The sequence below is a fragment of the Spodoptera frugiperda genome, chromosome 15 (assembly GCF_023101765.2).
Source record: "Spodoptera frugiperda isolate SF20-4 chromosome 15, AGI-APGP_CSIRO_Sfru_2.0, whole genome shotgun sequence".
NCBI lineage: Eukaryota > Metazoa > Arthropoda > Insecta > Lepidoptera > Noctuidae > Spodoptera > Spodoptera frugiperda.
Window position 1 is genome coordinate 7,726,258 of NC_064226.1, and position 19,921 is coordinate 7,746,178.

Sequence of the window (19,921 nt, forward strand, 5' to 3'; positions counted from 1 at the left end):
GGATACCTATATCCAAACATCCTGAAGTAAATTAGCATCTCTTTGGTAGCAGGGTTAAAACTTATCCCTCTTTTATATTGACAATAATAAAATCTGACAAGCAGTAGTGCCCCCACTTACACTATGAAACGTGACGGAGGGCTTAACAGCGAGTAGTGACGAGTATGTGTGTATTTGACAGCCGCGTGATGAGTGCGTCGTTCAAGAACAATGCATCCTTTGTGTCGCGCCTGCCGACTATCCGCCGCCACAAGAGTACGTCCCTGCACTCTCCAGCGCCGCACTCCAAGCCCGCGCATAGATACGATGTCAATGCCAGCGCAGAAAATCTGGGTAAGATTATTTGTATCATGTTTATTCCTAATTACTATTTATATAAAATTACCTTAATAACTAGAAATTTAATCTATATTGTAAGTGACAAACTAATGTTTCCAAATTTACCTAATTAATGATGTAATGATCTTTTCAATATAATATACATAGGTACATTTAAACAATACATGATCATAATCGCGGTAATCAATTCCACCAAATATTTTCACTTCATAAATAAACAACACGGGAAACCATAACTAGGCACCGCACGATCTCGCTCACTTTCATTGGTAAACACCACACAGCAATGATGATGACCAACAAGAGTCAATAAAATATACGTAACTAACATTAACTGCAACCTTTAGTCCAGAAAGTTTTGGATGCCATGAACAAGATTACCAAATTAACAACAAGAATCCTAATTGGCTGTTTAACCATGAGACCATAAAACAACACGAAGAAAATAAAAGAAGAAGGAAACCGAACAAACAAACGACAACATATCGGCAAAAAAACAAAGCGAGCAGATCTCTAAATATACGACAAGCTGGGACTTAACCAATCGAATACATATAATAAATGTTCGCCGTCACATTCATCATGTATACATACTACAAGCCATTAACATGGTGCACTCGAATCGCAACTTTTTTCAATTGCTAACACAACAAAAAGGACAAATATTCATCAACACTCTGTAGATTGACGAGCCGTTTTAATTAGCGCAGTGTTGTGCAGTGTGTGTGACATGTGAAGAGCTTAGTGGAATGGAGTGTGATGTCATTTATTGCCCTGTTCCGTAGATAATCATACGTCGGGAGGGGACCGTGCGTGTTGTCTACTACATTGTTGGAAAAGCTGCTTTAAAGGTTCTGTTATAAATATTTTAGACGGCACTATGGCATGACAATATTACAGTCGATAAACTTCCGCTGCGTTTCTTGTTGATTCTTATTAGTAAAAACTTTCCAGAAATATGTGAATACACGAAAAGCGAACATGTTGACGTAGCTTTCAGCCCGGACTAAATGTCAACCTTCCGGCGATAATGGCTACGTCTCTTAGCTCCAGACACGATTGCTGACATCCTACTTACCTTCTACTTCTTTCTATTATTTTTCACTTTTTTTGGAATCAAAATGCACCCGCGTAGATTAAAATATCGCTTCGAAAACTTTACAGTACTTACTTGTACTTGTATCGCAGTCAGAAGCTTTATATACCTACATTTGACGGAGTGGCTTCTAAATAAAATTGCTTCCGCGTATTTTAACTGCTACAGTTAGAGAAATGGAAAATGGAAATGTTAATTTCGTTAATTTATACCGATTGCAAGAGTTGCGTTCATTTAGCATCATAGATCGCGGTTCACACAATGAATTTCCAGATTATACAAGCGACCTCATGTTACTGGAATGGCTTCCTTAAGAGCTTGTAATTTTAAGTTCGACTACATATATCTTAAATAAATAATAACTAAGTATTTACACTGCTTTGCATTTTTTATTATGCATGCCAGATAGTTCATAGGATTCCTGTAAAATATTTATAGGTATTTTATCATCACAATATTTTAAGTATGTGGGTGATGATCGTATGAGACTATAAATAGGTAACAAGCGCAATAACAGATCTGAGTCTTATCACATGATGCTGTAGGCTGTAGGCCACATTCGCTACAGTCGACGTCCGCCTGTCTTCATTTGTCATCGTTTCTCTCGTTCTCACTTCAAGGCACTACTTACCTAGGTTTATTGACATTAACCAAAGATATGAATGAACAAAAAAATATTTGATATTATGATATTACGACAACTGACGTCAATCTCAGTATTAGAAAACACCAAGTCAATATTTCACTACAAACAAAAACAAATTTCGTTACATAATTTGTTTCTTTTTTCCTCACCAAACAAAACATACAAGTTGCTTGGTGACTCAACACTTGGTGGCTCCTCGGAAATGATACAAGTCAATCTAGAGATAAAGTTTGAAGTATTAATTCAATTGATAATCCAACTGAATACAATTCAAGTTAATCTAGGTTGAGGTTTTGTGAACGTATTATTTTGAAAGCAAAACGTGATAAAACCACCAAGTCCAGACTTTGCGGGATCGAGATCTTTTTCAACACTTTTTATGTATCTTTCTTTTTATTTATCTCTCGCGAATAAATTGAAACATCGTTGTCAGATTTACTCTGCAATAGATAGCGACTAAAAATGTCAAACAAGTATTAGTTGAAGATGAAGTTATTAAAATGAAATGTAACTCTTAGATGTTGTGTTCAGTGTTCTCATTCTAAAAACTGAACGGTTCATGAACAACGTCAACAACTACATAAAAGAATTCGACGTCTTTATGTTACTTTCGAAGTTAATTCGTAATAAAAACTAAGATAATCATCCTCTAGTGGCCATTCTGTGATCACAAAAACATGTGAAACGCCTTTAGTATGTAAACAACTTTTGTTGGCATAAAAACAGTCGGCCTCTGTATTTCGACTCCCCTCCACATTCTCGCACGTTTTGTTTCGTCAATTTATATTAAGAGTTTGTAAGACTTATTTATTTATCCAGGGAAAGACAATAATCCCATTATCCCACATTTACCGGTCTCCACATTTTCACAATGTGAGCATTTCACAGTGCGAGCTTAAGTCCAAATCGTCCTCATAAAATTAGCTCCATAATTACATAAATTAAAAAAATATATATTTTAAAGATTGACGTACGTATATAATTTAGGTGTCTACGATAAGCTACATTCATAAAACGTTTGCACATTAGTCAGAAAGAGACGAAGAACGGATCAATAGTTTGCCCGAGACATTAAATGGCAACCGCTGCATTGACCTCATTATTTAGGTGTTTCTTTGATGCAGCCTTTACATTTTTTATTCAGTCAATTAAAAAGGAAATTCCTCAATCTAGTAATAAAATCAATGAGCCTACGTACAAATGCTCTGGTTTATACATTACACAATACAAGTCAGTGATACTGTACATATTTATCACGGTTTTGTTATACCGGCGCTCAGACCTAATGATAACGTTCTCCTTCAAAGAATATAATATAAAAGGATTCTCCGTCTGAGACGTTTCCCGCAACCCTGTAATATAAAATAAAATTAAAGACGAATCCTACTTAGCATAAGCTATACGGTGCGGAAAATTTTATTTAAAGAACATTGTTTAAAACCATTTAAAACCATTTTGCATTAGTTAGCATTTTAAAAGACGATAGGATAACGGAAAACAAAAGTCAAAACAAATTAATTTTACTGAGAAGGCACTTAATCTTATTATCAAACTGCGTTCTACTTGGTCTCGTACTCCGAAGATAGTCTCATAGTCTCATGGAGATTTCCTCTATGATGATAGACTTAAGTTTTACTTCAATAGCATAGTAAAGAATTTTCAATAACGATAAAAAAAGTGTAGCCTTTCTTTATCGTCTATAGGCATTAGGTGGTTTGTTCATAGCAGAGAAAAGCCTGATGTGGAATGCGCATAGATCGCTGTAATTACAATGAATCACGTGGTGGGGTGGCTTCGTAAAAGTACGGGGAAGTATCAGCACAGGGTAGGGTCGCGCAGGTCAGCTAGCCGAGGTAGTTTAGCTGGTGTGGGTGCAGTGTTGAAGTGAGCGTGTGTGTGGGTCGGCAGGCGCTACTGCGGCCCGGCCGGCGCGCGCGCCGCCTGTCCAACCGGCACACAGCGAGGACTCGGTCGCAGAGACACCGCTCTCCAAGAAAAACTCTGATGGTAAGAAGTGGACAAGCAACAAATAGCTGTTTTTCGTATTAGACAAGACTGATTGTCTGTTGACATGCTCTTCCTGTTGCTTTCGAGTAGATTAACATTTCTTCACTAGGTGTATGTATGTACATACGTAGTGTATGTGGTTTGATGAGATTGTGTACATTTTAAACATTCACTCAGTACTTTCCGACACCTAGACTGTTGAGTAATGTATGTCACTAAAGTTTCCACTTAGATTCGATAAATTATAATCCGTATAAAATATTTACTAACTAAATACATGTATATTGTATGTATAGCTATTGACACGCGCTTTATAATATTAGACATCGTTGCTATTGGAAACTTATATTGGTAAGGTATTGATAGTGTGTAACTTCTCTATCGGATGCACATGTTCCAGTTAGATTGTGTACGTTCGAGTGTACAATATCTACACAACAATGTTCCTGATTGTACTTAGCCGTGTAGTTCTGTAGCTCTCTGCATTCTGAACAACATTTTATATGACTTTAATGTACATACACTAATTTCCTATAAAATGTTGTTACAATACCACATAGTTTTATTGTCGGTATATGTGAGTAGGCCTTATATAACTTGTATGCATTACGCATTCTATAATATTTATGTTTATTGCATATAGCATGGACCAGTGATCTCCCTAGGCACAATAACGCATGCTACAATATGGAAATGCAATGTGTGGACTGTGAACGTGAATAAGTATTCAAAACCTATCTGTGCTAATCACATGAATCTTTACTTGCCTCCTTACTACAAATAATAATCAATCGTGCACGCGGTGAAACCTCGTTGTCGTAGCCGTTGATTAAGTACATTAACCCATTTATGTTATACTTGAAATAGCTAAACAAATAAATATCCTGTTATCTATGTTACATTAATCTTTACGGCCTTCGTGCCCTACGCTATATATGTACTTACTAGCTCGCACATAAACCTCGAAGATTTGGTACTATGAGAGAAAGGCGGTAACAATTCCCCTCACATTTCTTTGTGTAAATACGATCATCGTATCAACAAACAAAATCTAATTTATGAAGAAGGCTAACATTAGCATAAATACATAGATGTATATAGCAATTATTATTGCAGCTTACTTGTGTAAATAAATAACTTTTTGATGATAACAGAGGTTCATTTTTTAAAGTAATAAATGCTGGGAAAGCATATAATGAACAACACTCCGACCTCATAATGTTTGTTTAATTTGAAAAGTCCTTATAGTGCAGGTTCCCTAATACGAATACAGCTGCGTAAAGGAAAACGAAAGTGTAAATATGAATTGGAAGAAATTGCGTAATATTTACAATATGGCGCGCACATGCTATGAACATTTTTGTACAACAAAAAGTTGGAGTATGCTGACAAAAGCATTTGTGAGTGTATTGTGCTCACCATGGTTTGTTTTTCCTTTAAGTGTGTCTGTTTATTGAATGTGCTGAAAATATTAATAAGACCCCATTAAAAATGTAATGCAAAACATTGTTAAAACAGGTACTTATATTTTATTAAATTCAAAGCGTACATATTTCTTATTTTAATAAACCTGTGTTGTCTCTTAACTATTTGTGCCTACTTATAATTCTTTACGAAGGCAAAATTATTTGGGGCTACATATATAGGTACCCATAAGCTAAGCTATGCTCAAGGGCTTTTGTTCCCGAAATAAGGGGAACGGGCCTCGTTTTTCTTCAAAGCTAAATCCTTTCGTCCGTGTCCGTCCAAACATTTTCGTGTGACGAGTACTTTATAATCCGCGTGTTACAACATTTTCTTATCCAATATATTTACTTCACCACGATGCTCATTAATTTGTTTACATTAAAAAAGTTTGTTTGCTCTCTCCTACGTACAATTTGCCCCAGTTTGGGAGCCAGAGTACAATATTGTGTAAACTCGGTATATATTATGTTAGAATACAATATATTGGCGGAGTTATTAAATTAAACGCTTATTTTAATTCTGTTCACCTAACATAGGGCTGAAATCGATATGGACCGGCACTCGTGTTATTAACTGTCAATAGATTATAAATAAAGTAATCACTTATTGTTGGATTAATTTATCTTTTTTTGATATTTTATATAACAAAGGACTCATAACATAACTGGTGAAAAGTGGGTGTACATCGTGCCTATATTGAAATTATGAGTTTTACCTTCGGGGACGAAAGGTATTACGATAATTATACCTAACTAAATAATATAGCGACTTCGTCCGCGTGAAATAATCTCACTTCTGGCAGAACTTGGAACTTCTTGAGTCAAAGTCTTTCCAGGGCGGAGTCTCGGAGTCAATGTTTATTAAAAATTACAACTTAGGTGTCTTCAAGTTTTATCCCGGAAGTCTGTCCTACGTCCTTTTTATTAAACGGTTTTATTTAGCTTGCCCCGGTTGTTTGTTTGTTTATTTGGGTCAAGTTTAGTCATTGGAATTTTACCCCCTTCCTGTTTCTTCCTGACGACAGATCGATTTGATATTTGGTACTCGCTACACAATCTTAATCTTGATGATCATAAATAAATATCAGATTGTTCAACAACTACCTCAATTGTGCTTAACACTACTTGCTTTTATGTTATAACTAGCTTCTGCCCGCGACTTCGTATGCGCAATCTCGTTTTTTTCCCGTTCCCATAGGAATTTCGCGAAATCCTTGAACAAAAAGTATCCTATATCCGTCTCCTGAAGCTTCTCCTAAAGCAAGATTTCCAGGCAAATCGATTAAGTCGTTCATGAGTAATAGTGTACCTAACACGATTTTCTTTTACATAGATATATAATTATGGTCAACAGCTTTTCATGGTAATGTCCTACAAACAGTGGCATTTCAAAAAAAGGAAACGTGAATCATTTTATTTAACAATATGTCATACGGTAAACGCTGTAGTAACTTATTGTCACAACATTGGACCCAACGCTCGCTGCTCGCTAGCTAATATTCTTTTTTGTTATCATATACTAGTAAGAGTGGCTTCGTTTTTATATAGTAACAATTGTTACTATACAATTTATACAATGTATATGTTAGTTACGTAAAAGAATATTTCTATGATAAAAAATAATTTATAATTATATAAATCACGGTTAAATGGGCATTTTTCAGAGACAATAGAAGTCACATTTACATAATAGCGGCAGTAAGGTTTTGTCTTATCTTATTCCCTTTCGTAGGTTAAATAAAACAAAAGAATACTCACCTCCTTTATTTTGATGTGGACGTTTTTTTTCTTTCACCGACACCCCTATTTATCGACCTGAATCTGGAGAATTTGACCTGCGTTGGTAATAAAACTCACAATCTAAGTAATTAACTGAGTAAACAAATTAATTGTAAGTAATGTTATTTTCTCTGAAAGAATTTATGTGTCCGTGTTGTTTATGACATCATTGACCGTTATTGTTTGACCGAGGCTCCTTTGTTACGAACCAAGGTCCGTTGTGAGCCTACTATTAAGGTCCGAACCATAAAAATGATATTTAGGCCCGAGTTGAACCACGAGGGGCGGTTGAACAGCGGTTCTATTACAATACCCTAATAGAAAAAGCTCATTCTGCTACTCCTAAGTATATAAATCTGGGTGGATATACAAAAATAATTGGGATCAATGAAATAAATTATTAATTCACATTTGAGTTTAATAAACAGGAAAATCAATTATTTTGTTACAATAGTATGTTAATTTTGAACCCTATTTCAAAATAGTGTACATACCAAACTGCGATCGACTGGCACCCGAAGCATGGGCGTTCGTACACTTCGTGTGGTCAATTATGCGGTTCACTAATTTACTACTCTGTGATGTAGTGAGGAACACGAGTGTTGCTACTCAATTAATTGGGTAGGCGTTTTCCCACAAACGTAATAAAGGATTGCTACGATGGTATAATATGGAAACCTAGCGCGGAATACTAAAATGTAATTAAGTGATTTAACTGTTATTTAATGTTTATACCTAAAGAAAAGCATACTGCAACTTATTAAAAAGCATATAAAATGGTCACGTCTTTGGCTTTAATATAAAACTCCCCGTAAACACCCGCTTCAGATGGCAGTCTCTCGATAGTTTCACTTGACACATTTATCTAAAGCTAAGCTTTTTGTGCAGATGAAGACGAGGAGCCGCGCTGTGTCACTTTGACGTCGCGCCACAAAGCCGCCATACGATTTATAAGAAAGGTACGTAACATTTTAAAGAAACTTTTACATGAAAGACATAAAATGACTCAAAACGAAGTGTAATATGTTAACTGGAAACATCACTGCTAAGACAATTATGAAACAGCAGCGTATGCTTGTGAAATAATATTATGATTAGAATAAGTTTATGATCTTGAAAACATTCGCAAATTAACACAGAGACAGACAAAATATCGTCGACTATTTACATAATTCAGAATTTTAGTTCAAGGTCTATGATTTCGGTGCAGAAAATAACTACACGGTGTTCTCGACAGTCTATAATTATCTTTGTGTTAAATACAAAAAGCTTATATTTTTAACAGATTTTCCCCTCAGACGTCTGTAAGAGACTAATGGCATCTATTATAAATTCACGGCCAATTTGATACTCTCAAAGCAGTCAGACAAAACTTGTAAACATTCCATCACGACGGCAAATAACAGAGCTACTTACAAAACATTCTATTACATAAAATATTTCAATTCTACAAATGAACCATTTACCTACATTTATTTACACTCGTGTGTTATTTAATATCACTAACATGGAGAAAATGTGAGAAATGTGTAGTAAATGTTCAAGTACAAAGCTTAGTAATTCACAAGAACACTAAAAAAATATTCCTAACATAATAAACTTGTAACAGAACTGAGGTTCTGTTCGATACCTGAATAATGAGTTCTTAATGATGACTTCTAACTTTTTATTGAAATGCTCGAGGAAGCGGAAAAGTTTAATATAAATCCGGGAATTAGTCTGTGTTCATGAGAATTGTGTAATAGACATAAATCCGTAACTTACTGACTTGTTAAATCCTGACAGATGAAGTATTTTGTGGCCCGACGTAAGTTTAAAGAAGCGCTAAAGCCTTACGACGTCAAGGACGTTATTGAACAGTATTCCGCGGGCCACGTGGACCTGCTGGGCCGGGTGAAAAACGTCCAGACTAGGTACTGCAGCCACCAGCGAACCATCTACACCATGCACTGCCATTGACTTTCTACATACCTACCAGCTACCTACTATACTTTCATCTGGACTGTGTACCGACTGTGTCTTGTTATCTTCGTAGTCAAAGTTGCCATTAAACTTACTACCTTTATACTACCTCCGTAGTTAGTGTGTGCAACGCTATACATAATGCATAACTACAGTACATTACCTGGCTGCCTCGAAATCGCTAAAATCTTTTCTTATGTCTTCAAAGAACACACGTACTTCCATTGTATGTTATTCGTTTGAGTGATGATTATTTCAGATAAGGTAGTTATAGAAATGTTATAAAGGATCGTAGGTAAATTTTTTATTCATATGTTCTTTCCATTTATTTTAGCACAGTTACCTACAACTTGTTCATAGGATTTACTACGACTTTACAAAAATCGTTAGGAACATTTAAAATCTCATAATTATAGCGATTTTGATGCGGTCTCTACACTGAAAACTTCAAGTGAAAACTGCTCCTGCCTCTTAGTCTAGATGCCTGATAGTTTATATGAAAACCCTTTCTTGATAGGAAAACCCTTCTGGCTGACTCCAAATATATGCCAAAGACAAAACAATGGTTTTATCAAATTACCTAACAAAAATATAACCAACAGGTAGTCTTATCTAACAGATTAGTTGCTCGGTACCAATACTTTCTGCATGATTGCCTACCTATTATTATTCAAATAAGTACAATGTCTAAGTCCAATACTGTAGAGGCACTATTAAATTAATTAATTATCAGATATATGATATAAACTAAAACACACTTAATTTGTGATTAAATAACTAGTGCGCGACATTTTTATAAACTCTGACTTGACTCAATAGAACATGTTAATTAGAATTTCAATCACCACTTAATAAGAGTACAACAAGCTGATACACTTCACGCATTCAATGACTAGGTGAACACTTGTCTATAAAAGAGTGCGGATGTTAACTATAATCGAACAGTGAATTTAGATCATTCATTCTTTCAAAATTATAACATGTGCAGAACTTTTGCAATTTTAGCTATCAGGATTATGTTTTATTTTCGTGTAGCTCAAGTATTTTGTCGCACGCAAGAGATTTAGAGAAGCATTGAAACCGTACGACGTCAAAGATGTGATAGAGCAATATTCGTCGGGACACGCGGACCTGCTAAACAGAACCAAGAACCTGCAGTACAGGTGAGATAAGAGCCGCCGCGGCCGCGCTACTCGCACCGACGTCGGTCCTCGCCGCCGCCGCCGCCGCTTCATTCACTGATCATCATCAGCCCGTCCGCCTACTAGTACAATGTACAGCCACTCGCTAATCAAATTTACCGAAAGAACGGCTCACCAGTAACCAGTCATTCCTCTCTGACTAACATAACATCCATCCATGTACTTAGGTAGGTATCAAATTAGTCAATTATGAAGAAGGGTAACTGTGATTTAATCGTGTTTTATGTGATTTGAAGTTTTAGTATTATTATTTACTGTATTTGCATTGTGTAACCACGTTCCTGTTTAGATGTTGTGTGTAGTTAAGTACTCGATAGATGAAGTTAGTTTTATTAATGTTCCTTCACGGGTTTATAAATGTTGACTTAGAGTTTGGGATACCTGCCTTCGCACCTACTTTAATCGTTTAAACAATTGTTGTTTAATTGTAATATTATGAGCAGTCTACTGTAGGATTAATTCGCTTGTTTAGAGATAGACTGGCTTTGTTAGGGAAATCTTAAAATAGAATTAAGCACAAACATCAACACTTATAGTTGATGAATAGACATTTTATGAAAGAAATAATGGAAGCTGTTACTGTCCCTGTTAAAAATGTACGCTAAATATCTTTGTTAAAGTTTAACTAATAAATAAATTTATTAATTATTAACTACGTGTGTATAGAAAGCCGAGCATTAGGTAACTGGCAATTTGCATGATAATTAGTTTTACCAAATAAACGTGTCCTCCACTGAATTCCTTACCTAGAGATGTGTCGCGGATGGAAGATCACTCATTCGAATATTATGCATGAACTGTTTCATCTTTGACAGCAAGCAATGATAATATGCATGCACCAAGACAATACTTGGCATAAACCTACACAATTAATAATACAGCACAATTTTCTTAAGCTTAGCACTTCTTTCTAATCTAACATAACCTAATTTCTAATAGTATTTGTACCGTAGTTCATGATCACACTTATGAGCATAACTCACTTTGCGTTTCTTTCCTCAAAATAAATCATGATTAATAAACCTTCCACATTTATTATATATGCAAGCAGTCATCAAATTAAGGTTTACGCTAAAGCATTTGTACCTTCGTAAATAACTATATTATTTCAATTTAGTCAACGCATACTTTAAAACTGCTTCTTTTTTTCTGTTCTTGAAATAGAAAATGTGTATGAAATTGGCGTATTTTTTTTATATAACAAAATGTGTGCAGTGCCTTTCATCTCGACTCGTTAGAGTCGGTATTTTGCAATTCACTCGCTAATTTTAGTAATGTTTTCACATAAAAACTCCTAAACTGATTTCAAAAATTCTTTAACCATTTGCTGCACTTTTTTGAGCAATATATATATTACATTTTCTAAAAAGTCTGTGTAAGCCTCAAGTACAAGAGGACGATGTTGCAGGCAGAAACCAGAAACTTTTACATGTAAACTGACAATAATACCTACGAAATTTAATTTAATCTATCTATAGGTACATATAATAAATCAGTAAACAAACGCTGTTTGCACAGGCTACTCTCCAGACCGGCTTCAAATGAAACTTTTTTTGTCGAATAGCTAATACGCTTGGGCAACATAGGGATTTTGGAAAACTAACAAAAAAAGTAATCTGCCTAAAGTCAATATTCTACGCGGATGACGTTTCGACCAGAAGCTATATTAATAGTCCAAGATCCCAGAGACCTAGAAATAGATATAAGATATATAAGAGATTAATATGTACAGTGCACACAAAAATTGTACTTATAGTCTGAGGTTTGATTCTTACTTATGTTGGGAACATACGTAAGAAGGGAAGGGAAGGGAATGTAGTCTACAAGTACTGTTTTTCTTTCTTTCTGAGTTAGTTGAACACACATAGTTCAGATGCAAAATATTTTTATTTACCATAGCTTTCTTTGCTATATCATTCCATTTGTAATATAATATACGTTTTAGATTCTTTTATTGCAATTTGTGGTGCAAATCATACATATTTACGTATGGCAGGTATAATAATGGTTCATTATTTGTTAATATTTTAATAAATTGTAAATTCGTTACTTTACCTCCTACCGATTTATGTATATGTACTGAATATATTATTTTGGGCCTAGATAGGCTCAGATGGCGTCGAATTCTAAACCTATTAAATAATCTACATGTCACTATGTTGCTGCAAAGCTTTATATTTCATTACATCAGCTAGTAATATTTCAAGTGCCTTTTCATTTAACTTGAATTATGGTCACGAGCAATAATTTTAATGGATCACTTATTTTATATTGAAATAACATTCAGTAACGATGTCACGCCTTATTTCATTTATCACTCGAGAGTAGAGCATGTGCCAATATTTATAGGTAACCTTTGTTTGGTTTATGTGTTTTATTGTAGTTCCTGTACGTGATTGTGAACTGTATTATCATATTTAAAATTATTGGTTGTTTATTACTTATAGATGTCGTAATGTATTGAGAATACCAATACAATACAGTCAGAAAGTTGTCATCATGTTTAAATGTTCACTATTAACTTAACAATTACATAGCCTTCAAAATGTACTAACTAAAAATATTTTAATGTGCCCACAGGTTAGACCAAATACTTGGAAAACAAGGATCTAAAGCTAAAGATGTCTATGCATCGAAAATCAGCCTAGCTTCCAGAGTAGTTAAAATTGAAAGACAAGTGAGTGCTATCTTTAATTGTTAATTTCAATATTTACTGAAGGTACTGTTTCCTTACTACTTTTAGTATAAAAATTACTTACAGCGAGTGACTTGAGTCAACAGATCATTAATGTATTATTCAGGTTAGGTGATGTGACGTATAGATAAGAATATTAATTTCTTTCAGGTAGATGATATAGAAAGTAAGTTGGATCATTTATTAGAATTGTATAAAGAGGACAGAGGGGTGCCTCGGAGACTAATGGGCAGTAGTAATAACGGAGGAGGAGAAGGCGGTCCGTCCGGAGAGGGGGGACTGTTATTGAGGAACAGGCCGGCGCTGACAGAAAAGCAGTGTTCAGAGCCCAACTCGCCAGTGTCACGCACCTTCGAGCCGCCTCCGGCCACGGCTGCGCCGCTCGTCCCCTTCAAACGGCCTATGAACCGAGGGTACTCGGACCTTGGTAGCAGATTTATAAAAAAAAAAGTTATCGTGAAGTAAGTACCTAAAAAACTTAATCTTTAATCTATTGCGTAGTGTTTATCTATCCACTATTCTCTAGTTATTTTGTTAATTACATTGTGTTAGGTATTTTCGGTATTTAAAGTTCTGTGTGCTAAGCACGAAAACTATCGAGAAAGTATTCGTATCGCAATCGAAAGAATTTTCTATGGGATTTGAACAGCGCCCCTACCGTGCGTAAAAGGAACTAAATATCGCAAGCACGAATGTTTTTGATAACTATCGTATAGTAATCGTATCGTATTGGTATCGAAACCTAGAACATTTTGACACAAATTGGAAGCACGAACGAGCATTTGACGTACGGTAACGTAAATTTCGAAAGCTGGCTATCGAAACGACTCGACACATTTGTCACTGAGAATTTGTCGGTGAGAAAGGTATCGAAATTTGTAATAATACAAAATATATTATATTGTGAAGTCAGTGAGTGCTTGCAGTGATTTTTATAAAATGCCAAGACCGTCGTTGTACCAACAAAGTACCTACAACAATTACTTAAGATCGTTAACAACGATTATACCAACAACAACGAATACGTTTAAGGGTTGTTGGGGAATCGGGGATTGGGAAGGAAGGAAGGGGGAAATTGGGCCTCCGATAACCCCACTCACACAACAAAACAACGCAAGCGCTGTTTCACGTCGGTTATCTGTGAGGCCGTGGTATCACTCCGGTCGAGCTAGCCCATTCATGCCGAAGGATGTAATCCACAGTAATAGGAAATAAGTAAAGAAAACTACTACTAAAAAACATTTTGGTGGACAGAATAAATAGACTCCATAGTTATTTCAAGTGTTTTATTACTTTTTAGTACAAAATCCTCTTTTTATAGTTAATAAAATGTATATACATATATAACTAATAACGTAGTTATAATTAGCGAAACAATTGTATAACAAGGAAGAGCGAGGCTTATCCCAACACAAGTATCTTCGGATTACTTTTTGGGAAGCCCCGGCAACTTATTGTACTAACTTTTGTCAATAAACACATTTTTATTTATTATTATTTAACTAACTTAAAAACTATTTTATCCTAATCTTAATCCCAATAATATATAATTTATTTATTTATTATTATAAGACATTAATGAAAAACAAGATGAAGACACAAGATCATGTGCTTATGCCAATTTATAGACATGCACCACATTCACAGTATTGACACAGTTAGAATAATTATTATAAATACAATGCCATTAACAATATTTTGATAATATTTTAAAATAACATAAAAACAGAAAAATTCAAATAAATATAAAATTAACAGTAAGTTATAAAAAATAATCAACTAATAAAAAATAATAACTTTTCTCATGCTCCTTAGCATAGCATTCTTGTCATTCTCTATACACATTTTAATCAAACTCGCTTTAGGTTTTTTCACTGGTGGAGGATTCCAGCTATCTTCCTCGGATGGAGGATCGGTGGTGTTGGTGGAGGCGCTGGCGAAGGGTAGGCTTCGTGAGGAACAGTGAGTGGTGTGGTAGGAATACAGTAGGCCCACTGCTCCCAGAAATATTGGACTGGTCCCACAAATATACCAATCTGTAAAAAGATAATACATCAAATATTACATTACAAATATTGTTTAAGTATCCGCTGCTGCCTGAATGGCTCCTTCCATTTAGCCTGAATGTAACTGCTAGGGGTTTGCACCGGAGCAGTGAGTACCGGAGAATAACCGGTAATATACCGGTAAAAGTACTCGATTGAAATCAATCGGTTGTTAACCGATTAAACTCTGGTGATTGTATTATATCTAACTGGAATATTTTTAAGTAAAAAATATTATTTTTCAATACTATATTAATACTACTTACTAAAATAATAGAAATATTTATTAACCATTAGTTTTTCATTTAATACATAATTAAGATAATTTATTTACTGATTTGCTTCTTTCGAATGATATTATTTATTTCGGTCATCAAATCAAAGCGCTCCTGGCAGTTTATGTGGCATAATTCACTTGCTACTAGCTTTCCAAAGAGTTCAGGGTTCGTTGAAGTCCAATTATCTATTTTGGTTTGTTTTTCAATTAATAAAAACTTGATTTGAAATTAATGGTTTTCATCACCGGTTATACCACAGTCAAACTATTAAAACGGTTTTGTGGGGCTTAGTATATTGTAAAGTAATTTATATGGAAATTGAATAAATAAATAAATAATAATAAATCACCGGTGAATCTCCGGAGATCGGCAAATCACCGGTGAATTTCACCGGTACGCCAGACTTCGCTCCGGTGCAAACCACTAGTAACTACCACCCTGGGGAGGGTTTAGACAAATCTCCGTTAAACTATTGTCCATATCACATAAAAAAAGGGGCTAATCAAAGAAACATTTAGAAATCTTTACTTACTTTTGCATAAATTCCACCATTAGCTCATATTGGAGTTGAATCGTCCTCATTTTAAATGTAACATGTTAAAATTGTAATTTTATCTTATTTACATTTTACATAAGATAAAATAACAAACAAACAACCGGCATGACAAATGTGATGTCAAATACGACGTTCGGAAATCATAAAAAAAATTATAAATTTATGAAACTAAGTACTTATTTTTTTTCATAGATAATGTCGTTATATTTCTCTTAACTCGCTTTAAGAACTTTTTGCACATAATTAATATTTATTTAATAAATATTATTTCATAAAACGTGTACACAAAGGTTGAAATATATATATATAAATTTAATTTAGTTTTCAGACGAAATCTTTATGCTCAATAAGTCATTCAAATCGTTCACTTGGCCGCTTCTCTAGTTTACATTAGCATGACGTCACTATCGAATTTGATGCGAGCTCTCGATAGTTGAAAGAATAGGCTTCGTGCTGCCACACTCCGTTAACGTCTCATGACGTATCGTCATCTCGATACGTTTACATTACGAATGCGATAGTTATTCGTGCTTGGCGCTCTGATCAAACTGGAGACTTGACCTGAATAACTAGTTGGTAAATGTTCAGCAGGGAACGTCTTGTGGCTGACATGATGATGACAATGCTGCATTAACTTACCAACTACTTACATTTAAATAATTTTAACTTTCCTATATCCATGTCATAAGAGCGTAGCGCGTAGCACAGACAGCGTAGCAGGTAGCATAAATGTAGCTAGGAAGATGTTAACGTAAAATATATTGCAGCCATACACTGTCGTTGTGTTGTCAATCCCTGGAGTGTGGATGCATAGTTCAATAATGAATGTTAACAGGACAGCAAGTTCAAGTCGCAACGGTGATTCCCCCAGAGACGATGAAGTAGTTATCGTAGTGCCGGACCGTGAGGTCACACCGCCCCGACTCGTCACCGACAGCTCAGGTCGGTATATGTCACACACACACACGCACATGTACATACTCCAACATCAACCCATTTCACTGTAATGGCAACTTAAATTAACTGCCCCACTTTACAACTCCTACAAGTCACAAATATTGACATGTTTTATAAGTAGAGATTGCATGGAGTGTTTTGTAACTAGACTTAAGATGCACAGCTGATGCGGTAAAAATAATTGATTAGCCTTGACTTACAGTTTTAGAACTTAACACTCCGGTCAATCTCTACACTGTTCACCGAGAAACTTGTCCTCACATATCATCAACGCTAACACTAACTTAGTCACAAGTAGATTAGTAGTATGAATAGCAAGTTGTAGTGAATGTGATGCTAACTTAACCAATTACACGTCGTTGCCATAGGTATAAATATGCGAATATTACAAAATTGCAGCATCTTATGAAGATTATTCGTCGTCAACCTCTCTCTGACCGACGACTTGGGAGAGCCCCATAGTAAATGGCCGCCGCCGGCTGAGTGAGTCCTAAACCCTACCCCTATCGATGTGTGGAATGTTTATTATTTAATAGTATCTCTCTGTGTCCTACTAGACAAGCCTACAACTTACTCCAACCACATGAATGTATCTACTAATGAAGGTGTCGTAGATTTAGATTTATTTTATCTAATCTTTTATCTGACAGGGGTTAAAGTATCACAAAGCCGATTTATATTGAATTTTTAAAAACAAAAACATTTCATCCATGTAATTTTAGATAGCAGACCTAGACTAACAGAGTCTTGCCAAGTAATGTATCATTACAAGTGAGCCGTGGGGAGTTCTTAAATTGACGTCCTTGTAATTTGCCGTTAAAACGTTAACCGTATTACGTTTGTACACATGATCCTAGTGCGAGTTTCGGTCTGTTCCAATGAAGCAACCAATCAGAGCGTCGAACGACGATGAGGAACGCGGAGATTAACGTAACATAAACTCGTATTAAGCCCTCTGGCTTGGTTTAATGTACGCAAAGCGTGTCGTCAGGTAAATTGTTGTTGCGTTGTTAATTAATTGACATTAAACCAACTCTGAATAATTAACAAATGTTTATCAATAAAACACACTTACTTTTCGCTTGTAACAGTCTTAATACTCAGTAGACAAAGTCAAAGGAAAGAAGGGCAAAAAAGTAAAAATACAATTTCAATATAAGACGGCAAAGTAATACTTCAACACCTACATATTAGTATCTATTACTTACATTTCATTTGCTATTTTACCAACTTATATTTAAAACACTATACATATAACATTAATACGACAAAATATATATAAGTATACGTATGTAACTGGAACTCCAACTATTACACGACTCTACCATAAAAACATGCCACAAATTTTATTCGACAATAGCTGCAGTTGTTTGTGATCACACATACGATACCGATGTTACGATCTGTATATTCGTCTATCCGACAAATTACAGCTGAACGTGCCTTTGACTAATGCCGACTGACGCACAACGTTTATGAATGAAGGAAAGTACGGCCCGCAAGAAATGTAGATTGTACCAACATTAAAACTTGTAGCATGTTTCAAACTATCTATTTAGGTACTTAATAAAACACAACTAGGCTGAAATCTGCAAAGCGTAAAAGTAAAGTTAGGTGTTCAGATTTCACAAGATGACCTACATAACTGGCTGAGTATACAATACAGAACACGAGCCTGAAAACGACTAACTTATCTTTAAAACTTAGTATTTTCGTACCATTACTTCTTAAACAGTAAACTCATATCAATAACAACAAATAAATAACTAAGTAGATAAATATTCAAATTTGTGAAAGATTTATTTCAATACTTTCAAACTTACAAATAAACACACATAAACAGTGACAAAACTTGTACCTTCTATACTACGCTAGATTTCAGCCTTCTCCTCTAAAACTAGGGTAAGACCGAACATATATTTTTCACAACACCATCAGTTTCAGCATGAATCTGTAATGTAGATTTCTTTTACGTATTTAATATAGACGTTTTATAATAAGTACGTGTGCAACATATGTACAGGGTTATCAGTAAATAGTACGACGTGACATACTGCGAGGGGTGATAGCTGAGATCAACATAGACAACCCAAAATATATTCACCGAAAAATTCCTTAAAAAACCGAACCGAAACCTTCTTATGCGGATAATTCTCAAGAAATTATGCGAATGGGTCTCCTAATCCTGCTTCCTTCCAGACAAAAGTATTAAGGTTGTTGTCGACGTTGAAAGATCCTACTCTCTGTCTGTAAAGGCTGGTGTCCTTTAAGAACATACATTGAGTTGCCTAGGTATTTATCCGAGCTATGACCCTTCACAGTATGTTGTACAATTTACTGAGCACCCTTTGTATTTGGATACATTACCAGTGTCTTAAATGTTAATGTGTGGTTAATTATGATTGTTATCAACTCGTATATGAAACTACCGTTACTGAGTGACTGACTGACAGACAATACACAGCGGAAACTACTGGACCTACGAAGGTGAAATTTGGCATGTATGTTCCTTGCGGAGTGTAGGGGAACACTAAGAGAGGATTTCTCTATATTCTCACGAGAACGGGTAGAATGGGACAAGTCGCTGGCATAAGCTAGTAAAATATATTTCTGTTTACTTTAACGATTTAAATTGATTTAAAGTATAAAACCACTTACATACAGCTTGTATTTAATCATGAAAATAAATGAGGGCGCCACAGTCGTTCACAGCGAGCCCTAGGTACAGCGCGACTAAAGTAATATTGATACTAGCGCATTGTTTGTTCACAAATATTTGTAACCCACATAAATCAATGCAAGTGTTTCAAACTTTTGATGAAACTTTCGTCGCATATAGGCAGTGAGGATAACGATTAATGTAGACTCTAGTAATACATTTTACTAGCTATTT

General features: G+C 35.2%; 1 protein-coding gene and 1 long non-coding RNA gene across 10 annotated transcripts in view; one reads left to right on the forward strand and one right to left on the reverse strand.

The window, feature by feature from the left end:
* LOC118277827 (potassium voltage-gated channel subfamily KQT member 4) overlaps window positions 1-19,921 on the forward strand; it is a 46,181-nt gene that overhangs the window by 21,579 nt on the left and 4,681 nt on the right. For 2 of the 9 annotated variants that reach the window (XM_050698580.1, XM_050698585.1), the window contains 8 exons: window positions 182-333; window positions 1,125-1,190; window positions 3,990-4,088; window positions 8,222-8,292; window positions 10,331-10,458; window positions 13,078-13,174; window positions 13,343-13,653; window positions 16,907-17,013. In XM_050698580.1, the coding sequence (XP_050554537.1) occupies window positions 182-333; window positions 1,125-1,190; window positions 3,990-4,088; window positions 8,222-8,292; window positions 10,331-10,458; window positions 13,078-13,174; window positions 13,343-13,653; window positions 16,907-17,013 (1,031 nt within the window). Of the gene's footprint in view, window positions 1-181; window positions 334-1,124; window positions 1,191-3,989; window positions 4,089-8,221; window positions 8,293-9,118; window positions 9,247-10,330; window positions 10,459-13,077; window positions 13,175-13,342; window positions 13,654-16,906; window positions 17,014-17,396; window positions 17,512-19,921 lie in introns of all 9 variants that reach the window. The other 7 variants (XR_007705995.1, XM_050698588.1, XM_050698582.1 and 4 more) reach the window with 7 other exon arrangements.
* Window positions 14,464-16,897, reverse strand: LOC126911456 (uncharacterized). Its single transcript, XR_007705996.1, has 2 exons — window positions 16,048-16,897; window positions 14,464-15,228 (listed from the first exon to the last, which is right to left on the reverse strand). It is a non-coding gene; the product is annotated as an uncharacterized LOC126911456 (long non-coding RNA).